General features: G+C 36.9%; 1 protein-coding gene across 1 annotated transcript in view; it reads right to left on the reverse strand.

The window, feature by feature from the left end:
- DCAF13 (DDB1 and CUL4 associated factor 13) overlaps positions 1–25,650 on the reverse strand; it is a 28,442-nt gene that overhangs the window by 2,461 nt on the left and 331 nt on the right. Inside the window, exons 2-9 of the mRNA XM_046025057.1 lie at positions 22,684–22,883; positions 21,997–22,104; positions 17,461–17,550; positions 15,802–15,957; positions 11,657–11,734; positions 9,682–9,764; positions 7,055–7,219; positions 401–536 (exon numbers count right to left, since the gene is read on the reverse strand). Coding sequence (XP_045881013.1) covers positions 401–536; positions 7,055–7,219; positions 9,682–9,764; positions 11,657–11,734; positions 15,802–15,957; positions 17,461–17,550; positions 21,997–22,104; positions 22,684–22,883 — 1,016 coding nt within the window. The remainder of the gene's footprint in view (positions 1–400; positions 537–7,054; positions 7,220–9,681; positions 9,765–11,656; positions 11,735–15,801; positions 15,958–17,460; positions 17,551–21,996; positions 22,105–22,683; positions 22,884–25,650) is intronic.

Consider the following 25,650-nt stretch of genomic DNA (forward strand, 5'->3'; position numbering starts at 1 on the left):
GCCTATGACATAAAAAAGTAAACCTCAATACAACCTTGTCTATTTTGTTGCTGACTTATTTTGTATCACAACTATGCCAGTTTGATCAAAATACTTAAGAATATTTCTGGGATGCCTGGGTGGCTCAGTGGGTTAAAGCCTCTGCCTTCAGCTCAGGTCATGATCCCACGGTCCTGGGATTGAGCCCCACATCAGGCTCTCTGCTCAGCGGCGAGCCTGCTTCCCCCCTCTCACTCTGCCTGCCTCTCTGCCTACTTGTGATCTCTCTCTGTCAAATAAATAAATAAAATCTTTAAAAAAAAATACTTAAGAATATTTCAAATAAATTCTTTACAATATAATATTACCTACTAAATTAGAAACTAGTTTTATGACAATGAAAGAAAACGGGTTCTCTTACCACACCCAATTTTTCAGAAGCATTAGCTTTCCACAGACGAATGTTCATTTCATCAGATCCACACATAATATATTTGCTGTCAGAAGTCCATTTTACACAGATAACATGCTGCATTCTCTTTGTGTGATAGACTTCCCTACAAAAGAGGAAGTAAGTTAAAATTAGGATTTTTAAAATTTAATTAATTTTATTACTATTTTTTTTTTTATTACTATTTTTTAAAGATTTTATTTATTTGACAGAGAGACAGAGAGAGAGCACAAGCAGGCAGAGAGGCAGGCAGAGGGAGAGGGAAAAGCAGGCTCTCTGCTGAATAGAGAGCCCGATGTGGGGCTGGATCCCAAGACCCTGGGATCATGACCTGAGCTAAAGGCAGCCACTTAACCAACTGAGCCACCCATGCACTCCTAAAATTAGGATTTTGATACAGATTTTCTTTAACCATTGCCCATCAAGTATCAGGATAGCATTTCTGAGTCTTAAGAGAGTACAAAAGGGAAATTCAAATTAATTTTAACATACTTTTATTGAACCAGACTAACAAGGTTCTACGCTAAGCCCTGGGAAGTTAAAAAAAAACAAAACAAAACTCCTGCCCTCAGAGGAATTAGAATGCAATAAGAAAAATAAATATAAACAAACTAAACAAAACCAGATGCCCAGGAAAGTTCACAAAATTACTGAAGGCATATATATAACACAAATAAAATATGATAAAGCTAGACTAATTTTTTAGCTAGAAAAGTTTCTAGCTAGTTAGTTAAAAGAAACTGTCTCCTCCCTCCAAATCAATTCAGGTCAATAATCATATTCTTTTTTCATTTTACTGGAAAATAAAATAAATGTAATAGCTTTCAAAGAGCACATCCTGGTATGTTGATCCTAATGTATGATTTTTGTTTTGGTCGAATTGTTTAAAAAGCTTACTTAATTAAAGTGATAGTTGATGATTTACATGTGTGAACGGAAAGGGAGGGCTATAGAAGTGTCTGATGAGTTAAGAATCATTTAATAAATGGAGATGTAAAATATCATACCTATTTGGAAAGGCTGTGAAACACGCTAAGTGAATTCACAGAAGATTCTATATTGGGAAAGTGTTAAAAAGAGCATTAAAAGACAAGTAAAAGGCAAGGTCAGGAAAAATAGAGACTTTTGGAGAAATGAGTTTTCTGTATCTGGGTTAGACAATTCAAAAACGGAGACTTGTATGAGAGGAACCAAACTTGGCCATTTTGCACAGTAAAAGAAAACCCACACGTCATGACCAGATCAGAAAGAATTCAGATTTATAACAATTATCCGAGATACGCTCACAAAACTAGTCTTTTATACTGTTTCTAACGGATATGTTTTGAACTAGAGTGAACATGTAGAGGAACCCAAAGAAATTTATTTCTAAAAGGGGAAGAATGGTGAGAAAGAACATCCTATTAAAGTAAAAACTAGCTGAGACAGACTGCATTTCTTCGCCCTCTCAATGCTCGCTTCTACAAGATTCATTTCTCATAATCTCTACCTACTTAAGTGGCCCTTCTTTTCTTTAGCACTATAATGTATGTATGTATGTATGTATGTAAAAAGATTTTATTTATTTGTCAAAGAGAGAGAAAAAGCAGGGGCAACAGCAAGCAGAGGGAAAGGCGGGTCCCTCACCAAGCAAGGAGCCTGATGGGGGACTCGATCCTAGGACCCTGGGATCATAACCTAGGCTGAAGGCAGACCTAACCAACTTAGCCACTCAGGCATCCCATAATAAATTTAAATGACAGGAAATGTGGGGTGCCTGGATGGCCCTGTTGGTCAAGTGTCTGCCTTTGGCTCAGGTCATAATCTCAGGGTCCCTGGATAGAACCAGGTCCCTGCTCAGTGGGGAGCCTGCTTCTCCCTCTCCCTCTGCAGCTCCCCCTGCTTGTACTTAATCACACTCTCTCCCTCAAATAAATAAATAAATAAAATCTTTAAAAAAAATAAATGATAGGAAAATTCAATCAGGCTTTAACCATTAAAAATAATCTGTTGATATATGAAACCGCTCAAATCCAATAGTTCCTTAACCAAAATAGATCCTCCTTAATCGTAAAGTATGCGGAATTCTTAACTTCTAGATACCTTTATGTATGTTAAAGATTTAAAAAAGCTCACTAAAAGTCATGCTGTTAGGAGATACATTTTAAAAACTTGAAGTCTTTACTATACAGTCAAAGTACTCCATGTGAATGCAAGTAATTTACTTATTTGCTTAGTAAATATTGAATGAAATCCCAATAAGCCTAATTTCATTTTTAAGCTCTCAAATTAGTAACTTTATTGTTTTTTTTTATTATGTTCAGTTAGCCACCATACAGTACATATCATTAGTTTTGATGTGGTGTTCAACGATTCATTAGTTGCATATAACACCCAGTCCTCCTTAATACCCATCACCTGGCTACCCCATCCCCCCACACCCCTCCCCTCTGAAACCCTCAGTTTGTTTCTGGGAGTCCATAGTCTCTAATGGTTTGTCTCCCTCTCTGATCCCCCACCCCCCAATCAGTTTTCCCTCCTTTCCCCTATGGTCCTCTGTGCTACTTTTTATGTTCCACATACGAGTGAAATCATGTGATAACTACCTTTCTGTGTTTAACTTATTTCACTTAGTATAATCCCCTCCAGGTCCATCCATGTCAATACAAATGGTGGGGATCCATCCCTTCTGATGGCTGAGTAATATTCCATTGTATATATGTACCATACCTTCTTTATCCATTCCTCTGTTGAAGGGCATCCCAGCTCCTTCCACAGTTTGGCTACTGTGGACATTGCTGCTATGAACATCGGGGTGCATGTGCCCTTCTTCTCACTACATCTGTATCTTTGGGGTAAACAGCTAGTACTGCAATTGCTGGGTCGTAGGGTAGCTCTATATTTAACTTTTTGAGGAAACTTCATACTATTTTCTAATTTCAAATACTGACTTACCTGTAGTTTTTAAATAATCTATTAAAAATTTACTTTAAAAATACATGTTACCATTTTAAAGTCTTTCAGAGAAAAACAGTTTAAAAATAAAGATTATTCAAAGCACTGGCTGTGCTATTTGATGTTTGTAATAAACATTACATTACATAAACATTACATAAAAAGCAGACCACAGAACAAACCAGAACTACCTGTTCAGCAGATGAAGGCAAAGATTAGAGGAAATACCACTTGTATCTAAACCCAACAACAAGTACTATATACCACCACAGTGATTACAAAATCTCTAAATGACATCAGAAGACAACTCCCTGGAAATGGGGCTTAAGAACTCCTTACTTTGGAAATTACTTGAGCCTTAGATAGACCCGTGTTTGGATGTCCACAATAGCTTTGGAATAATTTAGTATGAACTAGCTGCAGGCCCTTGAGATGATAGGTGTCCAAACATTCTCAATTCTCTCTTTCTTTGTTCTTTTCCCATTCTTTCTGTCTGCTTATGCATCATATTAGAAAAGTGCTGTCCTACTATGGTGGCTGTGATACAAAGAAAATAACGGAGGGCCACATTCCCTTAATTCTTAGTATCTTCCAGGGATGTGAGAAGAATGCAAACCAGCAGCCCTACTGCGGGCCTGACTGAATAATCCCAACAAACCATTCATGACAGTTTGGAGAATATCAAGTAAGTTGTAAAGGAGGCAACAGCCATATGAAAACCAACACCAGGAGTTCTACGTGCAGAAAACGGAATGAAGAAACGTCATGAGAATACTCCAGTCATTATGCTTTTGATTCAAGCACCTTTTTAATGAGATACGTAACAATGATGACAATGGTATGCTGATAATCAGTGATACAACAAAGGTTAGGAATCAGTATGGCTCCCTCCAATCACAGGGTAGGAAGACCCAACTACCGTAAATAAAAATACCTAAGAGTTAAACAAAAGCAGGTTGGCTGGGACCAAAAAAGGTATGGATGAGTTGCCTGACTCTAAGGAGTCACTGAAAGATTTTTTTGTTTCTGAAATGAAGCTGGGATGAGGGTGAAGAAACTGAGGTGTAGACACAGGGTTGGCACCTGCACAACCCTGACAGCAGTGAGGAACTCCTTGAAATTCTGCACCCAAGGCCCCTGACTTAGATGTACCTGAATTCTGACCCTGCTAGAACAGAATGACCCTGAGTCAGAAAGACGACACAATACGAACTTTGAACATGAATATCACTCAAAAAAGACTCAAAAAGGTTCAGTACTACAGAAGCTAAGCTAGTTTTCAGTACAAGTAGTGACCAAAATTCTCATCACTGCACTAAAATGGTGAGATTTCTCTAGGCTGCTGTAATTACAACACCAAATTTATGTTGTCTAGATTTATTTTTCCCTTAAGGGAAGGAAGGGTCCCAGAACAACTCTCTTCTACCATCATCAAGAGCCAGTCCTCGTTAGTGTAGTGCTGAGTATCCCCCCCGCCTGTCTACCATCATCAATCTTTATGAAGCTGGGTACACTGCTTTACCAACTCCACACCATGGTCCTCTGGCACAGATCATCACCTCCCACTCTCATTATATATGTTTTCTGTTCCTTCCTCTCCCAGATTCCACTCACTCCTCTCCTTTCCTTTCCTACCTCTAATCATTGTTACCTTTCACCAAGTCCATCTTTCCCCCATTGAGCTTTAATTCCTCCACGTAAGAGGACACTCAATCAACTGTATGTATTTATGCATATGCATGCACTGCATATATATATTTGTATGATATTTTAGAGAGAATATTCATTTATTCTTTTTAAATTTTAATGTCACTACTACTACTATATTAAAATGGAGATAGTCATATCTTCAAGTGTGAACACCACTATAATACTTTAATTATCATTTAAAAAAATTTATTTTAAATAATCTCTATACCCCTTGAACTCATGACCCTATGGACCCTATAGACCCAGGTGCCCTAATAATATATTATTTTTTACAGGAAAATTTCCCCCAACTTACTTGGTTTTGCTCTGAATATGCTTCTAGGAACAATACAAAGCATTACTAAGGAACAACAACAAGAGTATGCATGAAAGTGCTCTATAAACTACCACACACTATACAAGCAACAATTATCTTACACAAGAGTTAGGTTTTATAGTCAGTCCATAAGGCAAAAAACCAAGTGCAGTCAAAACTATCCTTAAAACCTTAAAATGCCATAGTTCTCTATAAACTAACTCAATACAGCACTATATAATAGAGATGTATAAATATACATTACATTCAGTAATACATAATATGTAGTAAAGGGCCAAGCTCTACAAAGTAACATGTATCTTCACACTAGAATTACACTGGATGTGCTTACAGAACAAGAGACAAATGGAGCTGAGTATCCTATCTCCCACTTCTTGGTCATTCCAGGGCATATAACTACTAGTGGAATGGAGGAAGAATGGTCCTCACAATTTAAACTGGTTTTTTTTTTCTTTTTTATTTTTGCTTTGAATGTATAAGAGCTGAATTTGAATAAGAAAAAAAAGGTATTGTTATTAATTGCTCTTAAACTATATGAGGGAAAACTTTTTTACATTCTTAACATTTTTTTAAGTTTTTAAATAATTTTTAATAATTTTTAAAAGTTTATTATATTTTAGAGTAATGAAAATATTATCATAATGAAAATAGATCATTATATATTTGTTCAAACACAGAGAATGCAGAACACAAAGAGTGAACCCTAAAGATAAATTATGGATTTAAGGTGATTAAGATGTGTCAATGCACATTTATTCTTATTACTAACAAACGTACTATTCCAGTGTATGATGTTGATAATGGGTGGAGGGGTAGCAGCTCTCCATGCACTGGGGCAGAGAACATATAACAAATCTCTGGGGGTGCCTGGGTGGCTCAGTTGGTTAAGCATGTGCCTTCGGCTCAGGTTAAGATCCCAGGGTAGGATCAGGTTCCATATCAGGCTCCGTGCTCAGCGGGGAGCCTGCTTCTCCCTCTACCCTCTGCTACTTCCCCTGCTTGTACTCTCATGCTCTCTCTCAAATGAATAAATAAAATCTTAAAAAAACAAAACAAAACAAAACCTCTGTTACCATCCTCTCAATTTTGTAGTAACCTAAAAGTGTCCTAAAAAAATTAAGTCTTGGGGCACCTGGGTGGCTCAGTGGGTTAAAGCCTCTGCCTTCGGCTCAGGTCATGATCCCAGGGTCCTGGGATCCAGCCCCATATCGGGCTTCCTGCTCAGCAGGGAGCCTGCTTCCCCCTCTCTCTGCCTACCTCTCTGCCTACTTGTGGTCTGTCTGTCAAATAAATAAATAAAATCTTTAAAAAAAAAAATTAAGTCTTAAAAAAGAGTGTATTATAAACACTTAAAAACAACTCTGAAATAAAGACAAACACTAAGGCAAACACTAAGATTTCTTATCAAGAAATTACACTACACTTGATCTTAGCCAAAAGGCCGAGAAGCGATTATCAGGAAATTATATAAAGGTAGTTTCCTACTCAGTGAAAGAAACTGCCCAGTAGGCTCACATTTTGCCCACAGATGACACAGTGGAAGTTGGTATCCTAAGTCACAATACCTGTATGTGAGTCCCCCATATACACATAACAAAACCACCTTTCGTAAAAGGTAAATGATGATCAAGATAAGAACAAATAGTTTACTGGTAGTCACATACCTGCTTCTACTTTTGTCCACAGGAAAGATACGAATAGATTTATCAAAACTAGCAGAAACAAACTCTTTCCCAGTGGGAGAATAATCCACATCAAGCACCGCAGACACGTGATCCATATGTACCATTACAGGAGTGTCCAGCGCACGCATATCAAACGTATACAAGCTGTAAAAGAATGTTTGATTATTCCATACAAATTCTTAAAAAGAAACAATGCAGTACTAAGAGACAATAAGGAAATTAAGACCATTGGCTAAATAATGCACACCTAAATATATAGCTTTTATACACAGCAGCTAAGGGATAGGGAAAAATATTACCAGTTTTTATTATTCCTAAAGATTACATTTACACACTTTCATCCTCACAAACATAAATCTCATTGTAGAAAATGTAATGCTTTCAAAAAAGTGCAGAGTACAAAACTTACCTTTAATTCCATCACCCAGAGGAACAACAGGTAGTGCAGTATAATTACTTCTAATCTTTTCACCATACTAGTATTTAGATATATACTCTTAACAAAATTGATAATACTGTATAAAGTTCTATATTCTGATATTTTATATAGCATATTGTAAACATTTATGGCTGCAAATTTAAATGACTTAAAATAACTTATACTTAAAATTTTAAATATATTTATTTATAATTTAATAAAAATTTTCCAACTTTCAATTTTAAGTAATTCTTGAATTAAATTCCAGCATTAGAATTTCTGAAATTCAATCTGTAACTGAATGGGACAGATTCAATTAAATCTGGACAAATTCCTACAAGTAAATTACTAACTCCAAAAGCATGAGAACTTTTAAGGTTTCATATAGTTGACAAGTCATTTCCAACAAAGTTCCACTCCTGTCAGTGATATATAAAAGTGACTATGGCTTTTCAAAAGGTGTATTAAAATTAGAAAGCTATATTTTTTGCACAGCTGGTAAAATAAAAAAAAAGAGTTCATGATTTTCAAAATTTAAAGATCCTTAATCAACAGCTAAAAGAATGCTGCTTCAGATGAACCAATGCACACAAAGGACAACAGTAACATAGCATTACTGTATTCAAGTTCCTAATATTAAACACTTCAAAATGCTAAGATTATTGAGCAGAAGTTTGAGAAGAAACCAGGTATCTACATAACTTCAAAGTATCTCTCCAAAGATTCGTGTTAATTACCAAAGCAAAAAAATAGTAACTTTATAGTGCAGAAACTTGACAGATACCTTCTTAACTATGTTATCGAGATTAATACCACCAATAATAAGACAAAGTGACATCATGCACCCCTGAAGTGATGAACCAAGAAGAGCACATCAGTTTTGAGGTATTCTTGCAAAAACTGCATAATCTCAATCTAATAATGAGAAAACATCAGGTCAGCCCAAATTAAGAGCAGTCTACAAGATTAACTAACAAGTAAATCCTTTCCAAAAGGACTAAGGTCATCAAAGACAAGGGAAGATTGAGGAACAGTCACACACTGAGCAGACTAAGGAGACATGACAATTAAATGCAACATAGAATCCTGTGTTAGATTCTAGAACAGACAAAAAAAAACATTAATGGAAAGACTGGTGATAGAATAAAGTCTGCAGTTTAGTTAACCGATGTCAAAGGCATTGTACCCATGTTAATCTCTTGTTTTTGCTAAACTGAACTATGGTTACATAAGATGTTAACCTTAGAGGAAGCTGGCTGATAGATATTATTTTTCCATCTTTTCAATAAGCCTCAAATCTCAGATTTCCCAGGGAGGAAGACAAGCCATAAGAGACTCTTAATCTCAGGAAACAAACTGAGGGTTGCTGGGGAGTGAGAAGGAGGAAGGGACAGGGTGGCTGGGTTATGGACTTTGGGGAGGGTATGTGCTATGGTGAGTGCTGTGAACTGTGTAAGACTGATGATTCACAGACCTGTACCCCTGAAGGAAATAATACATTATATGTTAATTTAAAAAAAATTTAACAAAAAATTCCACCTAGGTAAAAAATGTAAGGCTTCTAAGTCTTCTAAGTTAACTTTACATGGAGTCTATACATGTTAAGGTAAGACTTTATTTTTCCTTTTGTCTTACTAAAGTTAATAGTGATGCTGATAATATGACTATACGAGTATCAGCAATGTGAAGAACTACACATTTTGTAGGCAAATATTTTTAGTTTCTATTAAAACATGTATGGTTCAGTCACTATATGGCATAGGTTCAGTCACTATATGGCATTCAGACACCTTTGTTGCGAAAGGTCACATAATAAATATTTTTAGCTTTGTGGGCCACATGGTCTCTGTTGCAACCACTCAACTCAGACATGATAGCAGAAAAGCAGCCATATTCAATATATAAATGAGCATCATTATAATCCATTAACTATTTACAAAAACAGGCAGTAGACAGGATTTGGTCCATGGGTCGTAGTTTACTGTCTCTGGTCTATATCACTGAGAATATTTTTCCAAGACACTCTTCTCCAGTTTGGAAGATACATTTATTTTAGCAACACAAGTGACAATTTTCTATCTTATATTTGAAGGAATACTATCTAGGAAAACATATTTCATTAGCAAAATTTATACAGTTGAGCCACTTCACATAGAACCACGTAAGTTTTAAAAAGAAGAAAACTTACTTGTAATCTTCATTTGCGGCAGTAAAAATGAAAGCTTCCATAGGGTTCCAACAAATTGTATTTGTTCTCATATCTAAGATGACCTGAGAAAGGAAGAATACACTAACCCATCACCGTGAAATCAATTCCCTCTCAAATGAATTAAGTCTCCCACTTCACATCCTTTCTTTTTTAATTGATTTAAGCACATATTTAGTAAATACCTATTATGTGCACAGTACTCAGGTTGATGCAAGAGGAAAAGAAATCAATCACTAATTGTTTCCAGAGCACACAGACTAAACAGTAAAGACTGAAAAATACAAAAATGCTTGATAAATGGTCCCTCAACCTCGAATAACTTATAGTTTAGTCAGAAAAATGAGATACATATGTAAGAAAAGTTAAAATATAATACAAATAGTAAATGATTAAGTATCAAATTGGGGGCAAAATTAACAGTGATTTTAGGGTTAAAGAAGAAAGATTTTAAAAAGACAAGCATGATTTGATCTGACCTGGGACGGACCAGCATATCTGTGTTTCTCAGCAAGAACACTACTGGCATTTCGAGTAGGATAATCTTTTGCTATCAACATCCACTGTAAATGTTTAGCCTCTCAGGCACATGTCCACTAAAGGCTAGTCTCTAAAATGCCCCTCTCACATTTCTAAAAATATATCCCTGGTTGAAAACTAGTAAGAGTAGGAGAGAAAAGACAGAAGAAACAATGATAGACTACTATATAGAATAAAGAAATGAAAGAAAACAGGATCTCTGCCTCCACCAAGGTGACCTGCATATGACAAACCCTATTTAAATGTTGTCTCACTGACTGAAACAAAGAGATCAATGGGATGCAAACTGGGACCAGATATGGAGGGCCTTGAAAGCCAGGCTATAGTTCTTTTCTTCAAACAAAAGTAACAGAGCACCATTAAAACAGAAAATATAAGGGCAGACGGGCCAGAAACTACTATCTATTAAACTAGATTTCATCTTGGCATTCTGCTAATAAAACATAAAATGTCATGTTTCATTCTCACCAATGTGCTGGAAAATAATTATTAATATCATCATTTTATAGGAGAAACACAGATCAAGTTACCTGCTTAAGGCCTAACACCAAGTTTATGCAAAATCTGCCCACTAGACCATGTGAATGAGTGAAAGGATTAAAGTGGTACTTTGGAAAGATCATCATTTTTATGTAGTTCAAATCTCAGTGAATATACTCTATTTCTAATATTTCTGCATTCATCACATGTAGTAAAAATAGTTTAGGGACAACAAAAGTATTAAAAGCATTTTTCACACGTGGACTATCACAACAGACCTATGGCACATGAATGGTGTCCAGGTCCTTCTGTACTCTTGAGTTTGAGTGCTTGACTTCAACTTTATACCCTTTTACTTACTTATCATGGCACTCCTCTCTTTACTGACAATATGTCTGTCCCTCTGGAGAGTCTGCTTGAGGTTGTGTCAGCTTTGGTATTAAGTCCTGGAATGACTGCCTTAAAACTGCTGGGGAAATGAGTCACCTTGAACAAGACAGTGCTTATCTAAACACAACCTAATCAACCAGTATCCATCAGCATGTAATTAAACAAATAAAGCTCGTTATGTGAATCCATTACAAAACATTGTGGAACAGAATCCTGCATGTGTCATATGAAAACCATGGGGTGTGAAGTAATGGGATGCAATACTTAGAACTCTGAGCTCAGTAAGTACCAATTTCAGTGCCTAAAATTTACTGGCATTATAGAAGATACAAAGTTGACTAGGATACAGAACTTAGTGAAAATTTAAGGGTCCCTAAAAAGCAACAAGGAGATGAGAGAATGCCATTATAATCACTTTGGCTTCTAAGAACAAGCCTATGAAAAAATTTAATTCTGAAAAAAAAAGTTGCTCCACATATTTTTGTCACTCATTTCATCGAGGAATGCATTAACAATTGTACAAAGCAGAAAACAAACTGAAACTCACCTTTTTCAGAGGAGTAGCTTGCCTCATATCATATAGTACTATATTCCTGTCAGAAGCACAACTTCCCAAGAGAAATGTCTAAAAATAACAATCAGCAATTAAAGGTCAGGCTTGGCAGCAAACCCTGTCCATTCAATGAACAAATGATTCAATTACCCTTAATGTTTAAGATACAAAGTTATAATATCAAAGTCCATTTTTAAGATAGAACAATGAATCACTCATAACTTCGGCAACCTAAGTCAAGTTATTTTCATTGCTAAATGTGCATTCTACATGCCAGTGATGGGAGTGTTCAAATAATTCAGTGTTCTTTTTATAATAGAACAGATTTTATTTATCCATTCTTTTTTAAAAAATTATTTATTTATTTATTTGCGAGACAGAGTGAGAGAACACAAGCAGGACCAGGGGCAAACAGAAGCAGACTACCCACTGAACAGGGAGCCAGACATAGGACTCGATCCCAGGACACCGGCATGATGACCTGAGCCAAAGGTAGACGCTCAACTGCTGAGCTACCCAGGGGCCCCTATTTATCCATTCTTCAATTTAAACCTATTTCCTAGTTTTCAGTAGTATCACTAACATTTCAACAAACATTTTCATAAACTCAACTCTTCTTTTTCTAAGGATAAAATTTCAGTAGTGGATTACTGAGTCAAAAGTATGAACAAGTTTATGGCTTTTGATATTTAGGACTAATTGTTTTCCAAGGAGCTGTATCAATATACACTGCAGCGTGGAAATACATCAATTTTACTGCAACTGGGAAGCATTAAGTAGTGGCATTTAAAAGTTCATATCTGTACAGAAATATTTCCTAATATTTCCTAACTATTGCTTTTTAATAGTTAAACATTTCCTCATGTTCACTAATTCTGTATAAACTAAGCCTGTTTTTTGTCCAACTGTTTAATTGCTGCATATATAAACTAATCTTCAAAGTTATCAAGAGATTATCAAGTTAGATGGTATAAGAGAATATCCTGATAGGTAGGTTTTACACTCTCAGAGACTCAAAGCTAGTAAAAGGGAAAAAAGATCAAGTCAAAGTAGCAGGGTATAAAATTGTTTATATCAAGTATTGGAACATGAGATGCTGCAGTTCGATGTGAATTTGGCCTTGTGGTGTTACTGAGAGGTCAAACAGTCAGAAGGCACCCTTCCTGCCCCCAGCATATCCTACCTGCAAGTCCTTAGTTTACTTATAAGCTAGTTATAGTGTCCAAGAGGCTAATATAACTAACCCTTGGCTTTATGTGAGAACAAGCCCTCTAGCAAGGAGCAGGGCCTGAGTCCTGCCAGGCCTCCTCACTCATGGTTTCTGACAATCATAACTCCTGGCTTCTGCCTATCACTACCTACTGCAGGTGCAGGAAGAAGAGTTATCTACTACATAGCCCTAGGGCCAGCTAACTCCTACTGTATGTGGTACCCAGTTTAAATAAAACAACAAAAAGCTAATGCTACAATCATGATCTCTTCTCTAGTCCTTTCCAAAACCTTCCTTTTTGGAGCGCCTGGGTGATTCAGTCAGTTAAGTGTCTGCCTTTGGCTCGGGTCATGATCCCAGGTCCTGGGATTGAGCCTCGAATCAGGCTCCCTGCTCAGTGGGAAATATGCTTCTCCCTCTTTCCCTCTACCCCCACCGCCCACTGTTCCTTCTCTCTGTCAAATAATAAATAAAATCTTTAGAAAAAACAAGAACAAAAAAACCCCGAAACCTTTTTATTTTTATTTATTTTTTTAAGATTTTATTTATTTGACAGACAGAGATCACAAGTAGGCAGAGAGGCAGGCAGAGAGAGAGAGGAGGAAGCAGGCTCCCTGCAGAGCAGAGAGCCCCATGTGGGGCTCAATCCCAGGACCCTGGGACCATGACCTGAGCTGAAGGCAGAGGCTTTAACCCACTGAGCCACCCAGGCGCCCTGAAACCTTCCTTTTTAAATCACTTCCTCTGAGACTTTCCCCTAATTAGTGACTCCTCTAAATCTTTCTTGGTTTCTCATTATGCCACCTCAAAGTTTGACTAGGTTCCATTTCTAAAAATAAAGATTTTAATCTGAGCAAAAAATTCTACCTAGACTTAAAGCCGACTTTTACACTTTAAAATGTGGCAATGCTCAGCATAAAACTTCTGGCTTTACCAAAATTGTAGGCTTCAATATTTTAACAGAAAATTAATTATTAATGATTAGAGGAAACAAATACACTCCATTTGTTCACAGCAACATGCCCTTTCCATTAAGTTTAATACAGGATAAGAGACATGCACACCATTTGCTTTTACCACTCAAGTTCATAAGGGTAATAAAAAAAAACGCCACACAGCTGAACAAATACAGTTCTTACACAGTCAAGTTTGAAAACATGGTCACTAGATCATCACTAATAACGAATTATGATTTTTGGAATTAACTATCAGCTCTTCTGACATAGGTGTTCACCAAAATACTGCTTACCCCTCAGAGGAGGAGGAATCAATATCTCTCTGCTCTGTTTTTTTTTTTTTTTATAGTAATAACATCATCCTAAATTTGGGTAGCATCTTTAAAAAATATTCACATAAAATTTATCACAGTTTACCCTCATGACAAACGTATAAAGTACACTGGAAAATATATTTAATCTCATTTTAAAAATAAAGAAGCAAATATAGAAAAGAAGTGTGACTTGTATAAGGTACCCTGGCAGAAAATACAGTGCCAGTTTAGCTCCACACCAAGTAGGACACAAAATGTTCCTACAAATTGCTAGTGTTTGTAGCCTGCTTCTACCAAGGGTCACCTTGGCCTGGCTCTGCAAAGCTGGCTTGCCCCCCCCCCCCACCCCAATGCCGTATCTCACTTCTACAATCAAAAGGTGATGTAGGATGGAGTGAGGAAGTTACAGAACAGATAGAAACAAACGCTAGACCAAGGTCAGCAAACTTTTTCCGTAAAGGACCAAAAAGTAAATATTTTAGACTTTGTCGGCCATTCTGCTCTCATAGCACAATATATAAATAAAAGGGTATGGCTATGTTCTAGTAAAAATACGATTTATAAAAACAGGCAGTGGACTCATAAACCAGTTTTCCAAACCCTGCTCTTGACCTGTGGCTCCTCCAGAAGTGTGCAGGTAGGATATGCTGGGGGGCAGGAAGGGTGTCCTCTGACTGTCTGACCTCTCGGCAGCACCACAAGGCCAAACTCACATCAAACTGCAACATCTCATGTTCCAATACTTCATATAAACAATTTTACACCCTGCTACTTTGACTTAACTCTTTCCCTTTTATCAGCTTGGGTCTCTGAGAGTACAAAACTTTCGTATCAGGATAATCTCTGATACCACCTAACATGATAATCTCATGATAACTTTGAAGATTAGTTTACACATGCAGTAATTTCCTTTTCTTTCTTCAGAAAAAGGCATTGCTACTGAGCGTTTTGGACAATGAGTTCATCTATTGTTATATATTCAGAAATAGCTCAGGGAGAGGTCTAAGTTCAAGGGCTAGCTTAGCTTTGAGGGTAGCCTCCTTTCCTAAATTCAGACCTCAATAAACAGTAAGTAGAGTTGAATCTCCAACTCTTCCCTCAGACCTCAAAGGATGTAGGATCACCGTATCAGACATCTGAGCAAAGAAAAATATAACTATCACCATGCAGCATAGTACTAATCGTGCATATTATTATTATAAATCATTAGCATCCTTGTCACTTACAAATAATAATTACTTCTCAATGCCTCTTCTGACCTCAAAGAGAGTTAAGAAATTAACATTTTCCCTAATATACAATGATGTAATCTGTGGAACATGAGCACCGAAGGCATGAGTAAACTATCATTTTACCGACATTTTACTTACGTGAAGGCACGGTACACCATTAGCTTGAATTCTACTCCTATGAGCACATGCACACACCTTCCTCTAAAGGTATATTACACTGATATATGGGACTAAACTGTGGACAAACACGTTGAGATCTGACCAAAGGTAACAGAACTCAGATATAATCTGGAAAACTAACCAAATGCCAGAAGCCCATTAAAATTTAAATAAAATTCTTATAGCATACACTCAAAGTTTCCTAAACAGAGGTGAAATTATTAAATAAAGAAACAGCAAGCAGAAGTATTTCAAAAAGCAACATTACCTCAATTGGGTTAAATTTAACACTACTTATACTGTCGAATCCCCAGGTCATTGAACAGATAGGGCTTGTTCTTTGTTCATCCCAAATGTCTACTTGCTGTCCACATGTGGCAAAAACAGCTTCTTTCCAGTGATGATCAATTCCTGTATACACTGTCTTTAAGAGGAAAGATGTTGTTATAGATGGGTCTTTCTATCATTAATATTTCAAATCTATGTATTTTAAATATATTTACCCACACTTTCATCTTTTTTAAGAAAATCCCTGTTTAGAAAGAAACTCAGTAGAGCATATGACACTTTATCTCAGGGTTGTGAGTTCAAGCCCCACACTGGGCATGGAACCCACTTAAAATAAAAACTGAAAAAAACCTGGCAAGGGTGGATGCTAATATTGTTATAATCAATAAAATCTTATAAATTTTGAATTATCCACTTAAAAGATGAGATTGATCTATTCAGGGCCAGATAAAAATCTGTCTTTATACTATGTGGTAAAAAATGTTTGCAAAGCAAATTAAAGGGAAATATTTAGCCAACACTACGCTTTTAAGAACTCTTAGCAGCATCCACAGGCTTCCAATTATTTTCTATTCACGAAGGCAAATCTGACAAACTTTTCCACAGTAAGAATTAATCCCCATTACCACAGATACAGGGGTAAGATGAAATATTTGAAAAACATTTGGAGCTCCTAGAAAGAAGACATTTTCAAGAATGAAACCAATTTTGTTTTAGAATGCCTAATTTTTTTTACCAGTTGCAAATTATTTCCATCTAATACTCATGTCCCACCTCCATGTGCCTTTAAAAACATATACAATTTCTTGAAATCTGAAAAGCAGAACTTAAATATATACCAACATAATACTAAAATGACAAGTCGATTTTACAGATGTATATATTTAAAGATTAAATCTAACTTTAGAAGTTCCCTTAATATCAAAATGTAAGCATTATGAAACATGGGTAGGCCATATGATCTGAATTATACTCAAGCTATAACTAAACGATATCATCTGATTTACAGAATAATATTCTAAGAAATGTAAATGAGATTTATACAAAAAGCATATTATAATACCTCTTCATTGCCTAAGGGGTTCTTTCAAGTAAGAAATTCTGAGCTTTGTGTAAGATCTATGATAATATAAATCAGAGAGAAGCCGAAGCATTATTTTTCTTATAGATTTCCTCCCATGGACTTACCATAGGAAATGTTTCATTGCATCCTCCAGGTTAACACAGAAACTGAACCCAATACAATGAACACCAAAGACCCATTCAAATTCTTCAGCTGCAAAGGATCTTAACTGTATAAAATATTGCTTAAAATAGATCAATTAGGGCGCCTGGGTGGCTCAGTGGTTTAGGCCGCTGCCTTCGGCTCAAGTCATGATCTCAGGGTCCTGGGATCGAGTCCCACATCGGGATCTCTGCTTGGCAGGAAGCCTGCTTCCCTCTCACTCTCTCTGCCTGCCTCTCTGCCTACTTATGATCTCTCTCTGTCAAATAAATAAATAAAATCTTAAAAAAAAAAATAGATCAATTATTGCAGCCTAAAGTCTCATTTATATCTTTTATTTTTTAATTAAATTTCTGAAATAATTTTAAGAGAATAATTTTAATAGACAAAGTATAGGTCAGTTTATTTCTGTACCTTTCCTAATATTGTATGTAATGGTTCTTCCTCTTCTCCATAGCCTGGTCCATCCATCTTCCATTGCTTCACAGTTTTGTCATCGCCAACCTTGAAACATTAATGATTCGGGTGATAATGAACTTCTCTTATTAACTGTAAACTTGGTAACATATACGTCAAATTATAAACACCTTGTGTTTAAAGAATACATGTCCCAAATCCTTCCAGTACTGTATTTGTTGATGCATAACATGTCCCACATGTTACAGTAAAGATTTATGACAAATACACAGAGTAGATAAAATTAAAAGTAAGACAATGTAAGTAGAGCAAAAGGAGAGTAGAAACAAAGTTAGGTCACAAATATGGCAAAAAACTGTATACTGTGATAAGGATGGCATTTCAAATAAGGAAAAAAAGTAGATTATAATAAAATGGCATTACAATATTAGGTTAGTCATTTAAAAAGTTTGAAGCAATCTGACACGGGATATAAATATAAAATTCCATATAATTTTAAAGGTAAAAATTAAATACAAAACATAAAAATAGTAGACAGAAGTCATTCTTATAATCTTGCCATGGATAAAGCCCTTCTTTGCATGACAGAAGAATCCAAAACTATTAAGTCAGCGGTTTTCAAACTGTGAAATGCAGACCTCTGAAGGATCCTGAGAATTTTTCAGGGATCCAGGAGGTCAAAACGATTTTCATAATGTTGTAAAGACATCATTTGTCTTTTCACTGAACTGACAGCTATGCAGATAGTGAAAAAGCCATGACCCAAATGAAGGCAAGGTAACAAACAACGGTAATTTAGATTTGGGCATGTAACAGATTCATTCAAGGTATTACGGGAAATAAGCTACAAAACAGAATGCACAATACAATTTAGTTTAGGGTTAAAAACATAAGATAATCATATATGGGGTGCAAACAATTCTATATATACACCAAACTACTAGTTTTAACTGAAAATAGAAATACAGGGTACGTTAACTTTCTAGGTTTTTACATTCATATTATACATAATCTATATTCACTTTCTAAATAAAAATATTAACAAAAATATATTTATCTAGGACAGAAGTGTAAATTTAGTTTTTCTTATACCAAACTCAAAGAGGGAAATCCTTCCTGCAAAACAATCCACAGCACAGCACCCATGATATTAGAACAGGTAAGTGATTAGGGAAGAAGTTTTGGTACTAAGGTCAGACAGGAATTTCTTTTGTTGAGGAGCTGAGGATGCAATTTAGATACTGAGGTCTTTGCTAACCTGGCTTGACCCACTGGAATTTTAGCATTTCTGAAAGACAGGATAAAACTGTCACTGAGAACATCTACCATAAAGACTGCTGCTTTCGATCAAGCTTCTTCTACTATCTGCCAACTCAAGATGGAATTCCTTTGTAATTGACTATGCTACTCTATACAGACTGTTGAGTAGAAGCCTCAGCAGATCATCAATCCCGAGAAAGGTTTAAAATTTTGTAGAAATGAGGAGCCAAGCAATAATTGCCTGGCCAGCATATCTTATCTCAAGGCTGAGTAAGCTGAAGAAAGACCTGTTGGTGCCACAAATTGAGATATAGTAGATATTATGAAATTTAGCTAATAAAGATTTATCTTTTGCAACACTGTGTACTGAACATTTTTTGAAACATTAAATCCTAAAATTCAGCCAACAAGTAGTTTTCACATGTCTTATTTGAACAAAGGACATGAATAGTGAATATGAAATATTTTTCTGACTTTTTTCATTTTAAGCATTAAGGAAAAAAAAAAAAAAGCCAGTAAATCCTCTGCCTTGGATATTAAACTAATCAATATACCCCAAAGAATAACCAACTGGAAGTGTAGTTATAGTCAGTCTGCTCCAACTTCCCACCCAATTCCTTCTACAACATACTGTATACAGGGTGATGAAGCTTGTTTAAACCCCTTCACTGGGGCACCTGGGTGGCTCACTGGGTTAAGCCTCTGCCTTCAGCTCAGGTCATGATATCAGGGCCCTGGGATCAAGCCCCACAATGGGCTCTCTGCTTGGCGGGGAACCTGCTTCCCCCCCTCTCTCTACCTGCCTCTGCCTACTTGTGATCTCTGTCTGTCAAATAAATAAATAAACTCTTTAAAAAAAGAAAAAAAAAAGACCATCTCTATGACAATCTCAGTTTCTACAGCATGTGGAGATGCCTTACTCCTAAAAGTGTTAGCTAGGGGCGCCTGGGTGGCTCAGTGGGTTAAGCCTCTGCCTTCAGCTCGGGTCATGATCCTGGGGTCCTGGGATCGAGCCCCGCACTGGTCTCTCTGCTTGGCGGGAAGCCTGCTTCCTCCTCTCTTGCCTGCCTTTCTGCCTACTTGTGATCTCTGTCAAATAAATAAATAAAATCTTAAAAAACAAAACAAAACAAAAACACCCTTTACTGAAAAATACCTAAATTCCCTGCCTATTAGCTAAGCAGCCTATTTTGGTTTTCGACAGCGAGTAAGTTTGTCCCTACACCGAAACAAAATCTTTTAACATTAACAACTATTCCTAATGCTGCTATGTAGAAAAGTCCATTTCTTCTTTCACACAACAATCTTTCAAACTTTTTTTAAAATCTTTCAAATATTTAAAGGTTCCCCAGAAGTCATCTCCTCCCTTTGCTATTCCTTTCCCATCTACCCTGGCACCCAGCATGCTACTCAAGATTTACGCAGTTGATTAGTGCGTCTGTATACACAAGCTGCTATATATCAAACATATGTCAAAACATATGAAAGGACAGATACCAAACTGCCAACAGTGGTAAATCTGAAAGATTAAAATCACAGGACCTTTAACTTTCTATTTTTTACAGATCTAGATTCCTAAAATATTTCTTTCAGTCTTCATCCTCGTCATCCTTTGTAGTCGTTCACACAACCAATGATCCTTTCCCCCTGGGACATTAAGCTCATTTACAGGCTCTTCTAGCTCTCTGGCTACTCCCAAAGTTTTCCTACCTCCTCGGAGCAGGCATTCTCCAAGGCTATTTCCCTGACATTTCTGTATTTCTACATTTTCCCTGTCACTTTCCCCCAGTGAATGCCATACCACGGCTTCAATCTTTATTTTTGTACTGATGATACCAAGTTTAGTTCTGACTTTCTTCAGAACTTCAATTCCAGAACTACATCTATAAGGGCCTGACAGACCTCTTCACTCACATAGCCCACTGCAGTCCAGTTCATCATACCATGCCCTTCCCATTCCCTCTCTCCTCTAAAGCTTCTGACACTCCTGACTTCCCCACTCCTGGAAGGAAAAGGAATCTTTCTAAACAATCCTCAGTTGCCAAGCCTGTCATACCTCCAAAATGTTTCTTTTTCTTTATTTTTTATTTTTTTAAAGATTTTATTTATTTGAGAGAGAGAGAGATAATCACAAGTAGGCAGAGAATCAGGCAGAGAGAAGGGGAAGCAGGCTCCACGCTGAGCAGAGAGCCCCATGCGGGGTTCAATCCCAGGACTCTGAGATCACAACCTGACCCGAAGGCAGAGGCTTAACCCACTGAGCCACCCAGGCGCCCCCTCCAAAATGTTTCTAAACCTAACAACTATTTTCCATGGTTTTCCCTCCCTAGCACAGATTCATTATTGTTTATTAAAACAGCCTCCAAAGTGATCATTTACTGCTGTCAAATTAATTACCTCAAAACACAGCTTAGATTCATTCCTGTTACTAAACTTGCAATGAACTTGAGCAGATATCTGCACACCAATGTTTATAGCAGCATTATTCATAAAAGCAGGAAGGTGGAGACAATCCAAATGTCCATTGATGGATGAACGGATAAACAAAATGTATGTACGTACAACAGATTCAACTATAAAAAGTAAAGAAATTCTGATACCTGCTACAACATGGGTGAAGCCTGAAGACATTATGCTAAGTGAAATAAGGCAGACACAAAAGAGAAAATATTATGTAATTCCACTTGTGTGAGGCACCTAGAATAGTCAACTACATTGAAAAAGAAAGTGGAACAGTGGTTGCAAAGAGCTGGGAGCAGGGGGAATAAGGAGTTATTGTTTAAGGGACATGAGCTTCAGTTTGGGAAGGTGAAAAAGTGGTGACAGTCACACAATAACGTGAATGTACTTAATGCCACTGAAATGGACACTTAAAAAGGATTAGAATGGTAAACTGTACATTCTGTATACCTTACCACACACATAAATACTTCCAAAATTTACTATCTGACAAAGTACAAATTACTCATCTCCAACAGTGAAAATCTTCCAGAGTAAACCACCTTTCCAGCCTTGCCTTGCATTAATCCCACTTCTCAGGGTTCTACAGAATATTAATTCGAATACACGCTAAATCATTATTTTTAAAAAATCAAGAAGTATGAAGAAGGCTACAAGTATATAAAGAAAACTAGGACTTTTCAAGGCTTTAAGAAGTTGCATTGGGTTGTGAAACTCTAAAAGGCTCTTGGAAGAAATAAATGTATTCAGAAAACATTAGCTCAGTCTTACACATGTTGAGAAGAGTTAATGACTTAATTGCATTATACTTACAGTAAAAAAAGAAGTCCCACAAAAGCGAGTACATATTCCTCGTACAAAACCTTCATGGGCTTGTATTGTACGGATACATTTCCGTTTAGTCAAGTTCCAAATTCTAACCTATGATAAAGCATACCAGGAAATTTTAGTGAACTATAAACATAAAATGTTCAAGCACAGGAGTACTATGTTCCAAGAAAAATAAATTCACGCTGAAAAGCCTATGACTCACTCTACCAGATTGCTAGAAACAAAATCCTCTAGTTTAAAATACTGCAGTGCATATGGACAGTATATCAACAAGCAGAAAATTCAATCTGTTATGGACTCTGTTGATTCCAGTTTAAACTGTTTCAAAACTTTCTTTTCTTGCCAGAGTGGAAATAAGTGTTGAATCATCTATAACATCCTCTGTTGTGGCAGGGGGACCCAAAACTCACAAATACCTTTACTACTGTAAACATGCTTGAGACTTCAGCTCAATTGAGGCTTCAGCTGTTACATTTCTAATTTCTGAGGCTTAGATAAGAAACTATGTAGTTCGTAATTCAAACAGAATTCATTCTTGAGAATTAATAAAAAATAGGACACAAAAAAATGAAATCAGAGCAATCAAAATCTGCAGTAACACAAAACTAGAAAACATTTGTAACATAACTATTTTTAGTTTAAAATCAGAATGTTTAGAGTGACACTTGCCTCTCCATCACATGCCCCAGAAAGGACAGTAGCCAGGCTCTTTGGATGCTTTGCCAAGCAATTGACTCCATCTCGGTGACCATCCAGAGAAGCAAGGAATGGTTTTGCAAATACCCGTTCCAGTTTGGTAGCATTTAAAGCTCTTACATATTCTCGTGGGACCTCAAAAGGATGTAAAGTAGGATCGTAGTTCCTTGGAACTGAAATAAAAATGACTTCTCTTAATAAAATAATTCACTTTTAATATTTCCTGTGGTCTTCCTCAGCTAATTATTCAATTTGTTATTCAATAAGCCTTTGTTAGGAACACTGTTCTATGCCTAGCACTGTGAAAAATACAAAAGTAGATGCCCTTTTACTCAGAAACCTTTCCAAAGGTTTCCAAAACTACCGGAAAATCATGGAATGCATACATCTTGCAAAATAATTAGACCCTACATATAACCTCAGCTTTTACTTTTATATGTCCTACTACATTCTTTAACTGGGTTGCAAAGCTTTGATGGGCAGGGCTCTCACCACATTTTCCACTTTACTACTTATGCCTAGCACAGTGCCTGGTACAAAACAAATCTCTGACAAATGTTTACCCAACCGAACTCTAAGCTCCTTTTGAGGCAGGTAACAGTATTAATCACCAGTGCTAACCACTATACTGATATACACTGCTGTGATTATGATTATAGTAACTTTTTACTGAGCACTTCACGCATTTGTTTACTTACTTAAAAAACAGTTTATCATGTCCCAGGCACTGTTCCAAATACTGTATACTAATTCATTTAATCTCCACAGCACTATGGGGTAAATTCTATTACTAGTTTCCATTTTATAGCTGGGAAATTGAGGCATGGAATTATAACTTGCCTATGAAGTGATAAGGCCAGGATTCAAACCAAAGCAGTCTGGTTTCAGATTCCATGTTCTTAACTATTATCCTATGCTGCCAAACATATTGTCTCAGTTTACAGTTGTGTTCTAAGCACACATGTCTAAAAACCCTTAATGTTTAAAAGTAAATGCATCTCCTTATGCCACATCTTCAACTTGTTGTCTTTTTATTTCTCTAACTCCCTATTACTGGTACTATATCAAACATTCAATCAAAAGGAAATAACACCTAAACAAGAATGAAAGAATAAGAAAAGATAACAAATGGGGCGCCTGGGTGACTTAGTTGGTAAGCAGCTGACTACTGATTTCGGCTCACGTCATGATCTTGGGGTCCTGTGACTGAGCCCTGCGTTGGGCTCTGCGTTCCCAGGGGAGTCTGCTTGAGACACTCTCTCAAATAAATAAATAAATAAATCTTTAAAAAAAAGGGGGGGGGTAACAAATGTCTTCCTTGATTTGTGTTTTATGGAGCGCCTAAACTTCTATTTTTCCATTTTGCTATTAAAAACGTCCATCTAAACATCTGCCTTTGGCTCATGATCTCAGGGTCCTGGGACTGGGCCCTGAGTCAAGCTCCCTGCTCAGCAGGGAGTCTGCTTCTCCTTCTTCCTCTGCCCATGCTCCCTCGCTCCCCCTCAAATAAATAAAATCTTTTAAAAAAAACTTCCATCAGAAACTATAAAGAAATAGGAAGATATTATAGAAAATAAGACACTTAATAACATCAGATGACTAATAACCTCCTAACATGGAGAGCCTACAACCAGCCAGTCACTCACTCATTCCTTCCTTCAGACATTTATAAAACAAACACTATGTGCCAGGTGTTGTCTAGACGCAGTGGATATAGAAACAAATATGATTCTTCCCTTTTATGCAAGCTCAGTCTGATGGAAAAGACTGATAACCAAAATAATCATGAGACAATGTGATACACACTCTGATGTTAGTACAAAAATGTGATTGAAGCATAGAAGAAGAGTGCTTCAAACAGGCTGGGGGGGGGGCCGACAACCACAGGGAGTAAGTAGGGAAAGATTATTGTTCAGAGGAAGGAGCTAAATTGAGTATGGTGTGTGCCACAGGCCTTGTGGAAGAAAAATGTCTGAAATGTACTCAGAAATCCAAGGGTAAATGTAAGCTACTTGCAAGGAAAATAGTGACTAGTGAAACTAGAGAGGAAGATGGGATCGGAGGTTCAAGGAGCAAGGATGATGTCAAGTCCAGATGACATAACAATTTGCATTTTTTTTTAAGATTTTATTTATTTACCTGACAGACAGAGATCACAAGTAGGCAGAGAGAGGAAGGAAAGCAGGCTCCCCGCTGAGCAGAGAGCCCGATGTGGGACTCGATCCCAGGACCCCGGGACCACGACCTGAGCCGAAGGCAGCGGCCCAACCCACCGAGCCACCCAGTTTGCATTTTAAAAACATTACTATCTTGTTACTTAACCTGTAAACATCTTGTGAACAGACACCACATATTTACTTCTCAGAATTTATTCATACACAATGAATAATCTCTACTACTCAATCAAAATACCGAAATATCACCCGAGCTTCATCTTCTATGGCTTATCCCACTCACTCAAACTCCGAAGACATGGCCCTTCTCTTATGTTTTATCTTTATTCCTGCCTTAAAGCCTTTGTTATTCTCTTCAGACATGGTTAATCCCTCGTCGTTTAGATATTATGATGTATAAATGATAAGTAGTCAGGATGCTACTGGGGGAACAGACCAGTAAGACCAATAAATAATAAGTCTTACTAATTTAATTTCACTTTGGCCATTTCCCCATCAGGCCTCTCCACAAGTTTAGAAAACTGATGGCTTTACGTTTCACCTTTGTCTCTTCCCACATTTAGAACTTTAAGTAACTTTAAGAAGTAAAGTTGCCAAAAGTTAGGTTTAAAGAAACCTTTCGATCCTTGAATTCACTTGCTTGGGTTTCAAGTTCCACTTCTCTACAACCGGAATGTGAGAAAAGTCAGAGAGCAGCAGGTGGAAAGGGGAAGGCGGAAGCATTCCAGGTACGACCAACTTTCTCACCTACCACCAGAAAAAGTTC

Source organism: Meles meles, chromosome 1 (assembly GCF_922984935.1).
Source record: "Meles meles chromosome 1, mMelMel3.1 paternal haplotype, whole genome shotgun sequence".
Classification (NCBI taxonomy): Eukaryota; Metazoa; Chordata; class Mammalia; order Carnivora; family Mustelidae; genus Meles; species Meles meles.